This window comes from Megachile rotundata, chromosome 8 (genome assembly GCF_050947335.1).
Source record: "Megachile rotundata isolate GNS110a chromosome 8, iyMegRotu1, whole genome shotgun sequence".
NCBI classification, from domain to species: Eukaryota; Metazoa; Arthropoda; class Insecta; order Hymenoptera; family Megachilidae; genus Megachile; species Megachile rotundata.
Genome location: NC_134990.1, coordinates 14,336,170 through 14,355,319, shown reverse-complemented (window position 1 = coordinate 14,355,319; position 19,150 = coordinate 14,336,170). Strand labels below are relative to the sequence as shown.

Here is a 19,150-nt window from a genome sequence, read left to right as displayed (position 1 = left end):
ATAACTGTATGCAGTGAAATAATAAAATAGTACAGTACTAATATAATGAAATAATAAAATAGTAGTGTAAATGTGTAGTACAGTGAACTGTCAAATATTTGAATAGTGATATAGTAATTTTTTTAATAACAATAAAATAGTGATATAACTGTATGCAGTGAAATAATAAAATAGTAGTGTAAATGTGTAGTACAGTGAACTGTCAAATATTTGAATAGTGATATAGTAATTTTTTTAATTACAGTAAAATAGTGATATAACTATGCAGTGAAATAATAAAATAGTACAGTAATATAGTGGAAAAATAAAATAGTAATATAAGTGAAGTGACCGACCAGTGAAATATTTGAATAGTGCACAGTAAACCGTAGCTGTACATTCGCATAATGTCCGCGCATGACAAAAATACACTTTTGTAGGAATGCTCAGCGAAACAAGAACATAGGGAACAAAGGTACAAGTTTCAGTCCGAAATTTAAGCCGTTCAAAGGATATTTCGTGTTCGTCTTTCCTTTCCTGTTCCTGCGATTCTAAACAAAGAAGAGTCCGGAATGCGTCGTACTTTTCTTCTCGCGACGCAAATGATCCATTCGAGGTTCAATTGGAGCACAAAAGGCACGTTTACGAACAATACGCATCGTCGGAACGGAATGGCTTCGCCCTTTTGATACGCGACTCACGACTAAGTACCTAAACTCACTGTCACTGATATCTTTCTCCGCTGACAATGGACACCCTCCGCAGCTTGAATTACGTCGTTGCGAATGGACCGAATAAATGATATCCGATCCCCTTATCTGCTAAAAACATTGCTAATCAAACATTCCGTCCATTAATGTATAAGTAACAGGTAGATAATTCGACGCCATCTAACGTAACTTCCTGAATAACTTTCGAATTGTATAGGTTAGGATGACCTGTCGAGATGTTATAATTTGAAAGGAAATTTAATATTCTCGGTAGACACGAGTCTACGGTAGAACGTATAAAAATACACATGATACAAAATCGTGCGTTTTCAGGCCGCGCGTTCTGACCTCTCTAAATATAATCTTCATCGATAAAACGGTATTTCGGTCTGGCTAAATTAATTTCAACATTTGTAATAAAATGACCGAGATACGAGGTAAAGGTATTTCCTGATGATTTGTGTATCTGATAGTACAAATTTCTTGTGCAATAAATTTATATTTGTTACAAAAAATGTGATTAGTAATCAAGCTTGATACGGCGACTATTAATGAAGAATAATTCTCATGGCATAATTTATGGTAACTAGACCTCAAAGGTCTAGAGATTCCAAAAAATCCCTAGATCTCATAAAATCCTTATATCCCAGAATCTCTAAATCCCAAAATCCCTGTCCCAAAATCCCCAAATTCTAAAAAAATCTCTAGATCGCAAAAAATCCCTAAATTCTAAAAAATTCCTAAATCAAAAAAATCCCTAAATTCTACAAAATTCCTAGATCGCAAAAAATCCCTAAAATCTTAAAAAATTTCAGAATCCCTAGATCCCGATATCCCTAGACTCCAAAATCCCTAGATACCAATATCCCTAGGCTTCGAAAAAATCCCTAGATCCCAAAATTGATGGTGTTATAGCGATTGTGCTACCGTCACCAGTGGCCCACGAGAAGGCGCGTCATTACCCGATAGCAAGAAATTTGACAGACAATAATTTTCTAACGCGAATAAAGGAAAGCTGTCGAATCGTGACTCTGAAACGTGGAACGTTTATCGCATGCATGAACGATGCACGAACGGTCAAGATGAGAACACGGATTCCTGAGAAAGTTCATAGTGATCACGGCTGAAGATATTAAGGTCGAGCGTAAAGCAACGATGTAACTTTCCCTCGAAACCTTATATTCTCATATGGCATGAAAGCCGATCAATAGCCTCAAAATAGAACGAATGAGCACACGCTTCGTGTTGCACCAAGGAAAAAAGCAACATTTTCCGAACTTAACGTGCAACCTGATGCTAAGACCCACCCTGTTCGTATCGACGGCGAATTATCGAGGTATGAATGGAAACGCGACGTTGCGGAAGAAATTTTACAAAATTTTGACTGAGAAAGGTAATGTGTGGTGGTCAAGAAAATGTCGCTCATTTGCAGATACACGCAGTACGGATTGTTGCAATATAGCAAGGTCGTAAACTTTGGCTACTGTCACTAGTTCCCTGTTTTATACGACAGATATTTATGAAGTTCGAAACTTTGGGGTTATGGAATTTTTTAATCACGATGGGGATCTCACCATATAAATATTTTTGATGTACATAATTACATGGAAAAGCATAACGAGTATTGACAAACTTTACGCTTTATGACTAAAGGCAGACATTTTGTTTGTAGAAAGCGTATTGTTTAGAAAGGTTCAAAGTCTTGACTCAAAGCAAATAATAACATTGGTTATCAGATATCAAAAGAAGTTGCGTTTTATACAACGAAAATGAGTTAATTGTAAAATAAATTAATATTTGCACGATGATTGTTAAAAATTAATCTACGAATAATTAATATCGGTAGAAAATTAAAAAAAGTACTGTGTATTTATAATTTAAACAAAGAAAATGACCTTTCAACTTAAAATCAATAAAACTCTTTAAATACTAATAATCAATTACTAGCGGGAAGAAATTTCAAAAACTGAAGCGTCAGGTTATGATTTATAATTCATACTTTAATCGAGAAATTAAATTGACATTTCTGCAATAAAATATGACAGATGACATAAAAGTTCTTACCGATCAGTGTCGTACCAATTTGTACACAAAATCAACACAATACACAATAAATTTACAATATGATTTATGAATTCCTCCATCACATTGGCAAGTTTCGATCTATTGTACTGAACTAGTCAAAACAATTACCATTTATTTGAAATTAACATACGAACTTGACAATAATACAATTTCATAGAATATATTACTCAAGCAGTTTTATAAAACATTTCTCACTAAAATTATACAAAATATGATTGTTATTCTTTTCTATATTGAATGTATAAATTGACATATAAAATATGACAGAAATACTTGTCTTATTGCACTACCAAACACGCGCGTGTTCGAGAAAGTACAATGTTCGAAACTTTCCAAGATTCCGTACAAAAACAATTTTATAATTAATAAACTAAGCAATTACCTTGAAATCGTCTGCGTTCGGTATCAGGAGTTGTTTCAGCGCACACCTGTTTAAATTTCCGTAACGGTCAATCATCCGAGTTTCTGCGCAACAGAAACGCGTCTAAGCGTGTCGCGATTCAACGATCTCAATCTTCGACACTAACGTCACAGTGATCCTGTTTTACTACGAACTACGACACTACCGATCGCGGCGCGAATACGACCGCGATTCAAAAAGCGCCACTTTGACATCGCGTTATACACGTTCACCGACGGATAACGTGCGAGAGGGAAGAAAAAAAATAAAGGGAACAAACAAGTTCAAGCGATCCGCGGAAAAACACGACTCACGACACTTACGGTCCGGGGTCCTCACAACGACTGACGAAATCGTCGGCAGAGAGCGACACGACAGCCCCCGGCCGGGTTAACGCATGCGCCCTTCGCACCCCGTGCCCAACCCTGTTCTCCCGTTGACCACCCTTCTGTTGCGAGCGCGATTTCGACTACTTGTTTCTTTATTTTTTAATATTTTTCCACCGAAATATTGTTAATAAATATTGACACTAACAGAGATTTTCGTGCCAGCAGTCTCCCGCCTGTTATTGTGATCGAACGATAGGAATTCGAGTCGATACTTGCTTTGCACAATATTTATTCGTAGCATTATGATCGATTCAATTCGCATAACGCAATATCGATAGTGAAACAAGGCATCCTCTAATCATAAATTGTTCAAATTCTGTATTGTTCTATTATTTAATCGACGTTTCGTAACTTCCTTCAATTTTCGGTGAATTTTGTTACAGTAGAGCTTTTGACACTGTTATGAATAAAAATCGACTACAACGTCATAAGGGTGTAATTACTTGAGGAAACTTCGATATGTCCTTGTACTTCAATATATGCTAACTTCCTTAATCTAACCCTGATCTGACATTGCAGCAATTAACCAAACTCTCACCTATCCTTATGCCAACCTAACTTGCCTCTAATTCAATATAACGCACAAATGTTTTATGATACCATGCAAATAAAACAATGATAGTTTAGATCAAATTTTAAACAGGTTTTCATAATATGACATAGTATGATATACGACCTGAAATACCGACATTTTCTAAACCTTAGTGGCCCAGCTGTTCTGTTGCGCACTCTGGTGCAATGCTCAAAAATGAATAACATTTATTTCCAACCATACCGACAATATTAATATAAGGAAGTATTCAACTATACCGATAAAATTTCAATGGATAAGCATTATGAAATTTTAAATTGTAGTTATAAACATTTTTTATAATTTTATGTTCAGACTCTATGAAATGAAACCTTGATAATGTCAATAAGAGTTATTGATTAAATAAATAAAAATAAATACAACAATGAAATATTATTTAGTATATTTTAAACTAACAAAATAACACAACAATAATTTAACAACACTTTATTTAAACAAAGCTGTATCTTTTAATTCAAGCACTGGGAACTGTACTCTTTGTTCTATCCATTTTGCCAATGTAAGAAGGCCCTTCTCATGGAAAGAAGGAGCCATAAGTTGTAAAGATAAAGGTAAACCTTTCTTAGAAAGTTTAATTGGAACATTAACTGCTGGTATGCCTGCCATATTAGCAGGTTGAGTACAGTAATCTTGAATTAAACATTGTGTTTGATTGTCCAGTGACATAAATTCATTATACTTTGGAGCCTCTGTGAGTGTAGTAGGAGTAAGTACAAAATCAATATTGTTGTTCCATAATGCTTCAAAATCGTCTGAGATTAATCTTCGTATCTTCATTGCTTTGATGTAATATTGATCATAATTTTCTTCTAATAAAAAGTAATTTCCAACTAAAATGCGTTCCTTGACTACTTTACCAAATCCTTCTGTTCTTGTTTTTCTATACAATTCTTGTAAAGAATCTGATTCTTCTGCTCTATAGCCATATTCTATTCCATCATAACGAGCCAGATTACTGGTAACATCACAACGATTCAATACTGTGTAACACATTATAGAATAACTTGTATGGGGCAGTGACACTGGGACAACTGATGCTCCAGCTTCTGTCAAAAACTGTGATAGTTCCTCCCAACATTCTTGTATTTCAGGACTTATACTTGTTTGCTTATATTCATTAGGTATTCCAATTCTAAAGTTACTTATATTTATAGTATCTGGTAAATTAAATGGTACATATTCCCTTCTCACACAAGTGGAATCCGCTTCATCTGGACCAGCTATAGTATTTAAAACTAACAAAGCATCATCAACATTTCTTGCTAGAATACCAGGGACATCCATTGAATTTACAAGAGGAATAAGTCCATAACGTGAAACTAAACCATAAGTAGGTTTCAAACCAATAAGACCACAATAAGAAGCTGGATTTCGTGTTGAACCTCCTGTATCTGAACCTAACGCAGCATAACAACTTCTAGTAGCAACTGCTACAGCAGAACCACCACTGCTACCACCTAAAATAGACACAGTGCTTACTGAACATTTAAGATAACAACCTAATGAATCATACCTGCTATATACCATGAATTTTCATTTGAAGATGATGTACAATGCTTCTCTGAATCACTACTACAAGAATAATAATTTTCTAATACATCTGAGTTCCATAAATTCTTGGTTGGTCCATAATATGAGTCAATAGTGCCAGAACCCATTCCAAATTCATCAAGATTAGTTTTACCAATTAAAACTGCCCCAGCATCTTTTAAACGTTTATATACAGTTGCATCATATGTAGGTGTAAAATTTGAAAGCATCTTTGACCCACAAGTTGTTAAGTGATTCCTGATGCAATAGTTATCTTTAACTGCGACTGGAATTCCATCAAGTTTACCCAACAAACTTTGATTTTTCTGTCTTGAATCTGAATCTTCAGCATGTTTCTTTGCTGTATCATCAGTCACAGTGATATAAGCATTAAGTGGTTTGATAACTGATGTTAATTTAACAGCTGCTTTTGTGATATCAGAAGGACACACATCACCTGCATGTATTTTTTTACTTACTTCCTTTATCGGAATAGACAGTAATTTGTTCATTTTTATTAACACAGTTTATTGGAACTATATGCTTGTAACTTCCATACAAAACATAACCTTTATTTACCGGTAGAAACAACCAGGAATTAAATTGATATTTTATTAATTTTATAATATGTTAATTAGTGTATTGTAAGGAAAACAAAATGCACTATTAATATATTATAATTATTCATAATGTCCATTGTTACGTTTCATTGTGTAACTGTTTCAAAACAAGTTGCATTTACTCGCGTGCAATTCGAACCTAACTATTTCATAAATATTTTCAATGAAACAAACAGCAAATAATACATCAATGTACTGGGTATATAAATATAACGATTATTCAATTAACAATTATCATTTATTTGATTCCTTCCAAAAATTATGTTTTCAACTACAGCAAGCAAAAGATACAAGACCATATTAATTTTGGTGTAGTAGGCGCTCATTTTATTAGGAACATAGGAGGATAGAAGAGTTAAACTGTCATCAATGTGTGAGAAGGATAACCATAACGAATCCCTAATATCATCCAAGAATTGGTGACGACATTAGCTCCTGGTACCAGGATAATAAAACGGGACAGAAGGTATTAGATAAAGACAGATACATGTTAACAATGCATATATTACGTTTCCGGTAGATGACGCCACCATATTGACAGCCGGCGAAGCACATCGCCACATTTGGAAACATAAACTTGTAGAATGCATAAAAAAATTATCAACGATGAATTTCAACATAAGAAAAAGATGGAAAATAGTAAGATCTTCGACTTCTATAAATAATTCATGAATCTTTCAACATACATGTCCTGGATTACCTTAATGACTTCCTACATATTTTATGTCTGATGCAATAAAATTGTTTTATTAATTATGTATTACAATCTTTTTAACATTGCAGATTAGTATAATTAATTGCAATTATGGAATAGCATTGTCGATGTGAATATAGCATATTATTCGTTCAACAGGAGTTGGTGCTTACTTTGCGCAACTCGGTTGGCTTCAGTACGTCTCCCGCCATTTCGCCTCGATTCGCTGCAATGTTTCCATTTCGCCATATACAGGATGAACAATACGGCCTACAGGAAAGGAAAAAGGATGTAAAATATAGGAAATAACAAAATAAGAGATCACTGGGTATATGCGTTTACCGCCACGAGAAACGCAATGCGCATGTACTTGCTCTTGGTAAAAAAATGTATTTCCACCAATCAGGGTTGATATGCGCAGAACAGAGCAAAAGTCACCAGTATTACCAACGTGACTTGCTAAAATTTGAAATTTTGCTAATCGCAGTAGCGCTATCTTCGGTAGCGGTTATGTAATTCTAATTTTATGAACTTGTCATCCTGCTTAAAACTATATTCAGGGTATACTTGTTGCTCACACGCGGCGAAGTTGCTTTCAGCGGTTGGTCGAGGAGGGAAGAAAGGAGATAGACGAGTGTTGAAGGGTTCCTGTTACGTTAACGTGGGACTTCGCGAGCTTTCCGCAAGCTGGTGAGCGCGTTTCGATCAATTAGCATATGCCACTTCCTAGCGGGAATTTTGTTTCACTAATCATATAAAGGTAATTATGTGACAGTATATACTATTGCTTAACCCAGTGAACTTCTGTTGGATTTCGTATGTTGACAGGAAACGATCAAGTCTCGAGCCAAAACTTGACACGTCTTTTTTTTTATATTAAAGCAAGAGGCCGCCTTTCTAACCTAAATTCTAAATTCTGTCAGGGATCGTTACGGTGGGGTAGGGTAAAGAGGACGACAAGCGCGGATCTCCTTCTCTTTTTGACAGCTAAAAATACGGTTTTTGACGGAGCATTCGCAAGATCGAACACCTTGACTATTTCGGATACGACATAGCGCGCACCCGTGTCCAATCGTTTACGTAGTTTCTCTCATAAAATGCGCAATTTTTCATTTCTCACTGAATCATAATATATTTTTACGAGTCACAGTTATAATGATATTATTAATTCAAATTTCCATATCGAGTGGAAACTACTTGGCTATTCGTTCTTGTACACACGCAATTCATTTACCGTGTATTTAAATAATCCTAATTATTTTTTGATAAATTCATACATGCATGTATTAGCTTAGTTGATAGGATGAATTAACAAAATACGAACACATGCTTGTATGCATTATTAGTTTCTTCTTTTCTATTTGTAAATAAAATGATATTGTGTGCCACAAATATTAATATATACTACATGGTTAGCAGTTCTTATCTAAAATAAACATTTATTATATTAAATAAATTTCACTTAAGGCAATTCATTCTAAGCATGCAAATCATATTATGAAGATGACTAAAGTTTAATTTTAGTATTTGTTATTTTTACTGTTATAAAAATATACTCATTCTTGAAATTATAATTAATCACCACTTAAGTTTAGATCAGTCACAATTGTTATAGATAATTTTATCTTTTATGTCTAATCCGTATTATTGATACCTATATTAGACTGAATATGTTGATAAACATTTACTTGTCTATTTTTTATAAGTAAAAATAGAATGATATTTTTAGAATGCTTGATAAGTGGAAAACAAAATGATTATCATTTTTTCCATATACTGTTTCAATTGTTATTGTAGATTATGTATGTTTTACTCTTATTTCTGGTAAATATATGATCTTATTTTAACAATAATTTTGTAACATAACACATCAGTTTTCTTTTTTATCCTAAATACCAGTCCTAAAATATGAGATTCATAAAATAAGCTTAAAGAAGTCATCTGATTTTTGTAGTTTCTATTAATAATTTTAATGCAGAATTTTTTGGAATAGTCTTAACATCATTTGTGGTGACACTACTCTTACAAAATTTAAAGTTTATGAATATAAGAGGTAATTTAGTATTCTAATTATAGAAGTATATAGTAATTCAAGGACACTGTTATACTTGGATGGGCTATCATTATCATTATCATTGTTGCATAGATACCAGCTTCCTATTTGATGTAATATTCTATTTTCAATACTATAATAATCTTCAAATTGTTCATAATGTACTGAATATAGTTTAAATTTAATTTCACTGGATATGTTATTATGTTGGAAATTAATACATATTACATTAAAACTTTTCATTTATTTTGCAGAGGCTCAACATGTCACATCATTTTGTCACAGTTTGCGTAGTATGTGTTTTATGTGCTGCACATACTCCTTGTTCAGCACACGTTGAATTGTCACATGCTGGGAGCACAGATCATAATTCTGTCAAGTCTGAAAAGTTACCAGATTCTAATGAGCAATTACAACCATCTTGGTTACTAATGAAGTATAAAGAAACACAGCAGAAAGATGTGAGAAAAATGAATTCAAATGGTGTAGGAGCTTCTAATGATGGTGCTGCTAAATCTTCTAATATATTAGATAGTGCCAACAATACTTCCTCCTTGTTGGTACCAGTTGCCATAAATGAAGCTCATGCTAAAGCAAAAAATCAAGAAAATGTAAAACCTAATGATAATATTCATAATACTCATATTCCAATAACACAGGAAGATTCCTCACCCACAAGAAATATAGAATTATTAGAAAGACTAGGTCAAATTGATATAATTTATAATGGAGACTTGAATTCAGTTCAACTTGTTAAAGATGAAGATTCTCTTAACAGGATCAGGACAAAGAGAAATGTAGATGTTATAGATGAAAAGTATTTCATGAAAAGGATTTTTGAAACTTATGGAGATGGTACAAGCATAACAATGGAAGGTTTTGAAAAGTTATTAAAAAAATTAGGATTATTAAGGTTGTTAACAGATGTATCTAAATTGGAAGAACATAATGTGGTTACTAGTCAACATGAAAATCCATTAGGTAAGTTTAATTTAAAAAATTTATTAATGCTAATTATACCTTTAAAATATGAAGCATATCTTAAGAGCACTTTAGTAAAGTGATTGTCTTATACAGTGTATAGCAACCCACTGCTTTTAATTACCAATTACCAGCCTATCAATCATAATAAGTAATGTAGCTACATCTGCTCTACTACAGACACAGTCTAATAATATTTTTAGTTGATTTAATTTGGAAATCTTAATAATAATAATTTAGCTTAACTTGTTCAATTGACTCATCAAGTTACTTATTGATTTTATTGAACTCTTATTAAGATCTTTATTAAAATATATTTGTTCTTTGAATGAAAATTACATTCAATATATTCAGTAAAATTAGAAAAAAGTAAACATAAAAATAACTAGACAAATTGCTTTACTATTATGAATGAATAAAATATGATACCACACTTGCATGTTATTGCATGAGATATCAGTAATCAAATAGTTATATCTTGAGTAACTATATCCTTGGTGCAGATAACTAACATTTTTCTGTTATCAGTAGCTTTATAGTGTAATGTTTTTGCTACTGAGGAAAGTATGTCAGAATGTGTGTCCTGTGAAATAGTGCTTCTTATTTGTTAACAAAAAAAATTCATTTTCCAAATTCACGAATTTGAATTTGTCTTTTGAGTAGCTAGCTTTATTTAATATTATATAAATCAAATTTTTTGTTGTAGATAAATTAAAAAGTTCACAAAACAGTGGCCTAGCAGAACATGAGAATGAAGATAGGAAAGAAAGGGTAAGACAAATTATAATTAGAATTACATTTCATCATACAAAAACAAATAGATATATTCTTTTCTGAAGATATTAATTATTCCTTATAAGTGATTATCCCGCCATTTCAGTGCTTAAGTAGCAAAGAATTATTAAGTACTGTTGCAAGAGATATACCCTATAATTTCATCTCTAATAATAATTCAACATTACCAAGTTGGCTTTTTGAACGCGTGTGTCCAGCTCTTGTTTATCAACTAGCAGGTGAATCAAGTTCAGACAGAAATGGATGTATACGTGTACCAGAAAATTATAAGCCAATAGTTAATAAATACCTTGGGGAAGACATGACACGTAATATGGTTCAAGGTATACAGGCTCAATATGATAAAGGAAAATTTTGTTTGTCTATCTATTGCACAATTCTAAATATATTATTTTTATTCTTTAGTGTGGGCCTATTCTACATTCAGTATTTTAATAATCAGTCTATGTGGTTTACTTGGTGTAGCTGTTATACCTTTTATGGGTAAAGTTTATTACCATCAGTTATTGCAATTTTTAGTTGCTCTTGCTGTAGGAACACTATGTGGTGATGCTCTTATTCATCTTCTACCACATGTAAGATGAAATTTAAAAAGTGTATTTATTCTTTGTGAACATTTTTTATTTACTGTTTTTGTATCTTTTTGTCAGGCAATGATGTCTCATGATCACAGTCATGAACATAGTCATTATGATGATAATCATGGTGAAGCAGACCAAAAAGAACAGCACAATATGAATATGTGGAAAGGGCTAGTTGCAATGATGGGTCTTGCACTTTTCTTTTTTACGGAAAAAGCTTTAATGATGTTAGCGGAATGGAGAAAACTTCGACAACGTCGTAATAAAGTAAATATTAATTTTACATAAAAGAAAAAAATTCATGGACACATAAGTAAGTAAATAACTGTTAATTTTAGTTACCTACACGTGTTAGAGTAATGAGAGAGACTGATGGACCAAACAGCAATGTTGTTGGAGAGAAATTGTGCAAACACAAATATTCGTCGTATCCATACTGTTACGGCGAAATTAGCACTGAGACTCAAGGTACAGTTTTCTTTATTTACTTACAGTTATAACATATTAATTTTTTCTTTATCTTTACTTTTTAAACCTCATTAAAGAGATAATTAATCTATCATAAAAAGGATATTTATTATGCAGATAATCATCACAATCGTCAACATAATAATCATGAAAGACCTCCCGTGATCGAGGAGGAAAAACCTTTGACATCAAATTGCAATTCGGTTTCAAAAATTATGGCCAGTGACGTAGAGAAGAAATTAAATGAAGATTGGAGGCTAGAGGACTCCATCGTAAATACGAAGAAAACTGATGGTGCAGATGTACCATTAAACGAGTCAGAAAGTTACACCGTTATTATACGTGAACATGAAACAAAACACCATGGTCATACCCATTCCCATGGTACTGTTTGTTGGTTTAACATAATTTGTTATTTATATTGTATTTATTAAATAGTGTAATATTTGATTTTTATAGGTCATGTCCATTCTGCGCCAGAATCAATGTCAAGCGTTGCTTGGATGGTAGTAATGGGTGACGGTTTACACAATTTTACAGATGGCATGGCTATAGGTGCCGCTTTTTCAGCAAATATAGCAGGTGGTTTTTCTACAGCGATAGCTGTATTTTGCCACGAATTACCCCACGAGATAGGTATATTATATATAATATTTATAATCTAGTATAATATAAAATTCGTTCAAAATTCTAATATAATTATTCATACCAAATAGGAGACTTCGCAGTTTTATTAAAAGCCGGAATGAGTGCTAAACAGGCTGTTTTTTATAATTTGTTATCTTCCGTACTTTGTTTGTTCGGTATGATATTTGGTGTATTATTAGGAAGTACACCTGCTGTAAGTAGTTGGATGTTTGCTGCTGCTGCAGGAATGTTTATATATATAGCACTAGTAGACATGGTAAGTGGCTATTAGTTACATCTCGTTGTTTCGTATCTTCATAGTCACATTTAATTAGTGTACATATCTGATTTAGATTCCAGAATTATCTTCAAGTCACTCTGTGGAACGTAGCTTTCAATGGCAGTGTATTTTACAAGCATTAGGGCTATCGTGTGGTCTGGGAATAATGTTAATTATAGCACTATACGAACATGATCTTAAGAATATATTCAGTGATTAAGATTAACTTCATAAAGACTGAGAACTTTTTCAAACGATGGTAAGCTCTGCAGTACTTCCTACAGATCTGTTTATGGTCAACATTTGAGTCAATAAAATTTTGACTATGCATTCTTACCGAAACAATATTGACTTTTACTGTAACATAAGCAACTTTATTTTCCTTCACGTATGTAGCGTAAGATTTCCTGTAGACAACAGCTTAGTCGATTGTTAAAAACTTAAAAAGGTACTACAAACAGATAAATGCTAAATAATTTATGATGTTAAGAGTACTCAGTGCACAATTGAACAGCTAAAATGAATAGTTTGATGAAAGTTAGATAATGCAAATATGACGACAATATTTGAAGTATACTTATTGAAAATCATGTTTGAGACGATGCATTCTAATATATAAAGAAAGCCAAAAGTTGGGCTAATATTTGAGTATTTTGCAACTTATTGGACAAAATCTCATAAAAATAGGTAATTGTAGTCAATTTTTAATCGATAGATTTTGATACTTTACTAAAAGTACCACATAAGTTTATGAAAATGCCATGCAGTTCTTTGTCTAATTTGTATTATACATGATTGAAAGTTAAATTGTAGGAAGATAGAATGAAGTCAATATTGATAAGAACATCCTAAAATATCTGTTTAACATTTTGTTTGGTTTAATACAGGTGTATGATTTTAAGTGTAATATGTACTTTAAAATTTGGGTGACAATTATTAAATGCCTGGCATTTACATAATATATGTGTTTTCAGAGCTGTTGTATCAGTGCCCAAATTTGATTGTGATATATTTAACAACTGCATTCTTTATTTTGATAGAATTCTTTGAATAAATACTGCTTGAAATAAATATTTTGTAATTGAATCAACATTATATGTAATTCTGCTATGAATGTATGATCGAAGTTAATCAAATATTGTACATGATTTAAGGCGAAATTAGATGTACATTGATCGAGTCAAGATCAAAAACGCAAATTATAGAAAACTATATATTTATTAATCATAAATGCATTTCGATAAGTGTGCGAAGATGCTTATTTTTGAAACTTTGGTGCTTGTTTTTTTAACTTGTTTTCTTATAAGTAACCTGCATTTGCACAAAGTTTTAAATACTATACTCAATATATAAGTTGCTGTTTCAATAATTAATACAGAAATTCAGTTACCAAATAAGATTACTTGAAACCAGATGTTTTAGTTTCGCGGAATTATAAATACATCTGCTGTGCACAAAGTAATTTCATTCGATATTAACATACGAAAACAACTATGGTATATTACCATTTATAATAATTGGATATATGCATATATACATATATAGATAATTTTTAAATATCTTCATACTGCCACTATAATTACCAATAATTTGACTGGTAATTACTTGCAACTGTATGTACATATCTGCACGTCGAAAGATAATATGTACATGATTGAAACTTAAACATTTTAGCTGTACTTATACAAAACTCTTGAGAAAGATACTATGACTGTGAAAGCATTAAAACGTCTCTAATGTATTACAAAATTATGTTTTAAATGAAACTTTATCAGCATTATATTATTCTTTTATGCTATTGCATTTATTACAAACATGGCTCTAACGAATAAAAAGATGTGTTGTAAAAAAGATATATTATGCACATTTTTTTATTACTTAAAGAATATACAATCTAAATAACCAAATTACACCGAAACCTCATTTACTTATTGTAAGTTACTTATATTTAAAATGTATTTTGTTTGTGTACTAGTAAACAATCACGTCTTCCTTCGGCAAGAGCAAGACTAGCGAAGAGCGACGTCTAACCATTTGTCTGTCCCACTTGCGCTCCTCAAATACGAAATATGTCACACGCCGTTAGTGTTTATATAGATTGAAGCACAAGTGTGATAGGCGTTTAGTGACGGAAATTGCTATTCCCTCCAGTTCCCCTTACCGAAAGAAGCCATTATTGTTTGCTAGTATATCTTAACAATTAATGCTATAATTAATAATAATGTATTTTTTTACAGAAAATGTAAAAATTGAAAAAAAGCATTATATTCTTGTAAATTTGAATTTTCTTAAATTACATTTTACATTGATACTGATGTATTTAACCAAATAATTTGTGTATTATGTATATATATCATAAAGAATTCGGCTTTTTTTCATTTATAGCACGAACAAAAATAGTATGTGTTCTGATTTAAAAAAAAAATTGTTATTTTTAATGACAAATTTGTTTTGAATTGCTTCAATAAAATCTCAATGATCGTTTTATGAATACCTATTGTAAAATATATAATATATTTAATTCTTTATCTGTAACAAATATCACATCTTCCCTAGGGCAAAAGTATGTTATTTTAAATTGAACGACACAATTTAAGTTTGATAGATTTGTTTTATTTTGTAAATTAGATGATGAAATAAGATGAAAGTCTCATATTTACAAATGGAAATTATGTGCTATGACTATACATACCTAAAGCAAGTTCCATCAATATTTTTTGTTATCGAATGCACATTTTTAAATATAGATATTTTTCTTCACATTTTTGAGCACTTAATATAAATATTGTACATGTATTATAGTGTACAATCATATAAATAAAGTTAGCGTAATTATACAACATTAAAATTAGCATTTTGTTATTAAAAATCACAGACAGATATTTTGTCACATAGATACAAGGTCATCTCTATCACTCATTTGTGCTGATAAACTAAATGCTGTATCTGTACTAGCTTCACTGTTCAAACTTTCATTAAATACTGGTTTCATGTGTGCGGCGTCGCTCATCTCTCTCATTAACCCCGCCATGTCGTCATCTGGATCGATATCCTGAATCTCACCCACTACATCAATCTCCATAGATTGATTATCCGGTGCAGATATTTTCTGCATTTCAGGTTTTGATTCTTTAAACTAATAAATATGAAAATGAAATAATTATTTTCATATTTTTATCATTACACATACATTACAAGATTCATAAATTACCTTCATAGATTCTAATTTACACTCAGATGGTAAATTCATATGAAACACGCAATTTGTGTCAAAAATTACAGGTACTGGTTCGTGACATTCAATGTCAGCCCTTACCGCTCCACACGCTTTAAACAATACTTGATGTTGATCCTGTAAACACAAGATGATCATGTAAATTTACATTCACTATGATGCTATAACTTTATTGAAAATAATATTTTACTTTTAATATGTGTTTACGACAATGTTTCGCAGCGGGTAGAGTTCTTTCTCCGCATTTTACTCCACCTTCTGTAAAGATACATTTTGATATACTCGGTACCTTTTGTGCGGATCCATCGGTTGCCTATAACAAATGTATAATTTTTTCAATAATCTCACACCTTTATATTATTAAATCTTTTGTATAAAACATATGCTCAATTACTTGTGCTCGACGTTCTAACGATTTTCTATACAATATTGCTTCAACGCCACTTCGTCTATGATAGCGGTTTAAAGCTTTTAATTTTTCATAAACCTTTTTCTCTTTTACTGTTTCTTTGGGTTGATCATGTATACTACACAACGTTTCTTTTTCCTTCTTAAGAGCATGTAAATATTTTCGTCTTTTTTCTTTCAAGATATATTGCAGTCTTCTAAATTGATCTATATAAAGGGATTGTAACCTAATTAGTTTTTCCCGTGCAATGTAGATCACTTCTTCAGCGGTAAAGACTCCAGCATGCCTTAAAAAATTAATACTAATGATTCAATAGAAATTATAGTCTTATTTTTTGCACGAAGCAACTACTAAAGATAAGTGAATAGACATAAAAATAATTATGAAAATGTTATGTTTTAAATTTGCACAAGCCAAAGCAAACTAGCTTTACATTATACAGAAAAAAAATATATTAAAGTATTGTAGGTGTTTGTATAAGCTTATTCTTACTTTAGAGGATCTTCCTGTGCACTGTATAAACTTTCATTGTCACTGTCATCAAGATAACTTCCTCTCAATGTATCACTTACTACTGTAGGTTCAACATCACTATCAGAAGAACTTGCATAATCTAAGATATCACATCCGCTTGCATTCACTCTGTATGCATCAACTTCAGCTGAAATTTCAATTTAAACTTAATTTCTATTGTTCAAAAGATCCTATTTTAGTTATAAAAATGTTACTTCATAAAACCTTACTAAAAGGATCTAATGCTTTAACTTTCCCTTCTTCATCTTCAGTATCCTCAGTACTTGAATCTGTTCTTTTAACATAGTGACTTAAGTTAAGCAAGAGCATTTCAGGTGTCTGTGGTAAAGAATGACGTGCTGTTGACTTTATACGTGCTATTTGAGCTTTTCTGGTATGTTCAGAACAATACCTATAAAAAAATAAACATTTAGACATTATATAAGGAGTCATACATTAAAAAGGGAATTCAATAAATTTATATTTGTCACGTACGAAATATCCCTCCTATCAAATTTTGGTGCAGGATTTTGGCATTTCCTGCCATTAGTATTATATACAAAGCCACATTGTTTATAAGGTGCATTTGGATCTTCAAGAATATGTTTGGAGCAATAATTATATCCTTCTAGACAAGGCTGTGTACATTCATATGATGAATACAAACATGTTTGTGTTTGTTTTGGTCTTTTTGTGACAACAGTATTCACAGGCATTGTTTTTGGGATCCGAAACATTACTTATCTATAAAAAAGTATACATATAACTAAAGTAAGAGTTTCTATAATTGTTGCAAGAAAACTTAACAGCGAAATTGCAATTGATAGATTATTATTAACTATAGAAACCTTTGACAAAGTTGGAAAAAAATATATACTTAATTGCAAATTTAAATTTCGCGCGGTAATCTACCTCGGAAGTCAACGTAACTATAACAGTTTTATTACTTCAAAATTATTGATATATTAAGGAAAATATGGTGTCATAAAAATCATTTTAAATAAAAGATGTATATACATATCAGTCTTTATTCTATTTATTAGGGTAAAACTATTGCATCATGCATATTTGTAACAAGTGGTAGTTGGCCGCCATTTTGTACGTGAGATGTTGAATGAAGTTTTATTGATGTATGTACGGATTTCGAAAGAATGAGGCGGACATGTGGTCAGTTTTTGTGAAAATTTGAATGAAACGAAACAAGCGGGACTTTAAAAAGCCGCGACGCTTAATTTCTTCAAAACTTACTGTGATCTCTTACATTAAATCTTCCGAGAAGGAAAGACAGTGCCAACCGATTTACACTTGTCACCGTCAACGTACTTCTGGAAACTTCAAGAGAAAAAAAAAGATTATATCGTGAAACGTAAAATATCGGTGATTGTAACAGTAAGTCTGAAGTTGTATGCGAATAAATAATACTTGAAAGGCAGCACTGGGTCCTTCTGTAGGACCAAGATAACGGGACGCTACTACAGAGATAACATTTGCTGCGTGCACATACTACTAGCTCAACGACAGTTTGCGTCACTTCCGGGAGTTTAAAGCCTAAAACTTCTAATTGATAAACTACGTGATTCATACCTATCGTATATAGACTGAAAAAGTTCAGGTAGGTTATGACGTTGGTCGTAAAATATTAACAAAATTGGTTTTTACGTTACACACGCGTGTTTACTGTTAACCGATGCAACGTGCTCACAATATAGAATTGTTTCGATCGAACAGTATAAATTTATTATATTTATTGTACTGGTACAGTTACATCTTTTTGTGCAACAAACAAGCAAGTACCTAATATTTTACAGTATTCGATTGAAACATTACCGAATCATCGATTAAATAAATTTTGCGTATATATAAAATTGTTACGCGTTAAGTAACTTGTCTCATGTTATATAAGATACTACGAATTTTTATTTTATCGTCGTAATCAGTTACTTGAACATTTACGTTTACTCTTCGTAACCAACCTCATGGCCTGCCAGAAATTTACAAATCAAGTTTTTTAATGTGGTGTATGATAATACAAGAATGAAAAATACGTACGGAAAATATTTTCGGACGAAAATTGACCAAACTTATATAAAATCTACCGAGTGCATAAAAATACAATAGTAAATAAATCTTGATATTGTGATGCATTATTGAACAGTTGACTTTATTAATTTATTATAATACAAAAAAAGTTTATTTTGTAAAACGTTAA

General features: G+C 31.8%; 4 protein-coding genes across 27 annotated transcripts in view; 1 reads left to right on the top strand and 3 right to left on the bottom strand.

Annotated features, from left to right (window-relative positions):
• Liprin-gamma (liprin protein kazrin) overlaps positions 1–3,531 on the bottom strand; it is a 142,087-nt gene extending 138,556 nt beyond the window's left edge. For 15 of the 16 annotated variants that reach the window (XM_076534488.1, XM_076534494.1, XM_076534496.1 and 12 more), the window contains exon 1: positions 2,754–2,848. In XM_076534488.1, the coding sequence (XP_076390603.1) occupies positions 2,754–2,833 (80 nt within the window). In that variant the 5' untranslated portion in view covers positions 2,834–2,848. Of the gene's footprint in view, positions 1–2,753; positions 2,849–3,156 lie in introns of those variants that run through there. The other variant, XM_076534502.1, reaches the window with a different exon arrangement.
• Positions 3,532–4,520: 989 nt separating this feature from the next.
• Positions 4,521–7,503, bottom strand: GatA (glutamyl-tRNA(Gln) amidotransferase subunit A, mitochondrial). 2 transcript variants are annotated; one of them, XM_076534517.1, is made up of 3 exons: positions 7,370–7,503; positions 5,669–7,269; positions 4,521–5,612 (listed from the first exon to the last, which is right to left on the bottom strand). In XM_076534517.1, exons 2-3 carry the CDS (start codon positions 6,195–6,197, stop codon positions 4,582–4,584), a joined length of 1,560 nt encoding a protein of 519 aa, XP_076390632.1. In that variant the 5' UTR covers positions 6,198–7,269; positions 7,370–7,503; the 3' UTR covers positions 4,521–4,581. The 2 variants fall into 2 exon arrangements, with proteins under 2 accessions (XP_076390632.1, XP_076390633.1); XM_076534518.1 differs by lacking the exon at positions 7,370–7,503 and having other exon boundaries at positions 5,669–6,046; positions 6,165–6,953.
• Positions 7,504–7,617: 114 nt separating this feature from the next.
• LOC100879520 (zinc transporter foi) lies at positions 7,618–13,129 on the top strand. 5 transcript variants are annotated; one of them, XM_076534511.1, is made up of 14 exons: positions 7,621–7,759; positions 7,828–8,410; positions 8,797–8,823; positions 9,076–9,165; positions 9,307–10,033; positions 10,740–10,804; positions 10,914–11,151; positions 11,234–11,403; positions 11,479–11,676; positions 11,748–11,877; positions 11,995–12,261; positions 12,337–12,513; positions 12,594–12,781; positions 12,858–13,129. In XM_076534511.1, exons 2-14 carry the CDS (start codon positions 8,372–8,374, stop codon positions 13,002–13,004), a joined length of 2,463 nt encoding a protein of 820 aa, XP_076390626.1. In that variant the 5' UTR covers positions 7,621–7,759; positions 7,828–8,371; the 3' UTR covers positions 13,005–13,129. The 5 variants fall into 5 exon arrangements, with proteins under 5 accessions (XP_012139837.1, XP_076390626.1, XP_076390627.1 ...); XM_076534512.1 differs by lacking the exon at positions 8,797–8,823; XM_076534513.1 differs by lacking the exons at positions 8,797–8,823; positions 9,076–9,165.
• Positions 13,130–15,375: 2,246 nt separating this feature from the next.
• Positions 15,376–18,433, bottom strand: dgt1 (KAT8 regulatory NSL complex subunit dim gamma-tubulin 1). Of its 4 annotated transcripts, XM_012284458.2 has the most exons (9): positions 18,364–18,433; positions 18,203–18,273; positions 17,437–17,685; positions 17,172–17,353; positions 16,921–17,089; positions 16,414–16,729; positions 16,210–16,332; positions 15,996–16,136; positions 15,376–15,920 (listed from the first exon to the last, which is right to left on the bottom strand). In XM_012284458.2, the coding sequence occupies exons 3-9, from the start codon at positions 17,676–17,678 to the stop codon at positions 15,672–15,674; spliced, it is 1,422 nt and encodes a 473-aa protein (XP_012139848.1). In that variant the 5' UTR covers positions 17,679–17,685; positions 18,203–18,273; positions 18,364–18,433; the 3' UTR covers positions 15,376–15,671. The 4 variants fall into 4 exon arrangements, with proteins under 4 accessions (XP_012139848.1, XP_012139845.1, XP_003702858.2 ...); XM_012284455.2 differs by lacking the exon at positions 18,364–18,433 and having other exon boundaries at positions 18,190–18,331; XM_003702810.3 differs by lacking the exon at positions 18,364–18,433 and having other exon boundaries at positions 16,414–16,714; positions 18,190–18,331.
• Between the last annotated feature and the right edge of the window lie 717 nt (positions 18,434–19,150).

Coding starts and splice junctions, on each gene's coding strand:
- GatA (XM_076534517.1), bottom strand. CDS start 6,197: ATGAACAAATTACTGTCTATTCCGATAAAGGAAGTAAGTAAAAAAATA. Junction 5,613..5,668: donor AAATTCATGGTATATAGCAG/GTATGATTCATT, acceptor TGTCTATTTTAG/GTGGTAGCAGTGGTGGTTCT.
- LOC100879520 (XM_076534511.1), top strand. CDS start 8,372: ATGATATTGTGTGCCACAAATATTAATATATACTACATG. Junction 10,805..10,913: donor ATGAAGATAGGAAAGAAAGG/GTAAGACAAATT, acceptor CCGCCATTTCAG/TGCTTAAGTAGCAAAGAATT. Junction 11,878..11,994: donor AATTAGCACTGAGACTCAAG/GTACAGTTTTCT, acceptor TTTATTATGCAG/ATAATCATCACAATCGTCAA.
- dgt1 (XM_012284458.2), bottom strand. CDS start 17,678: ATGTTTCGGATCCCAAAAACAATGCCTGTGAATACTGTTGTCACAAAA. Junction 17,090..17,171: donor TAAAGCATTAGATCCTTTTA/GTAAGGTTTTAT, acceptor TTGAAATTTCAG/CTGAAGTTGATGCATACAGA. Junction 16,137..16,209: donor GTCGTAAACACATATTAAAA/GTAAAATATTAT, acceptor TTGTGTTTACAG/GATCAACATCAAGTATTGTT.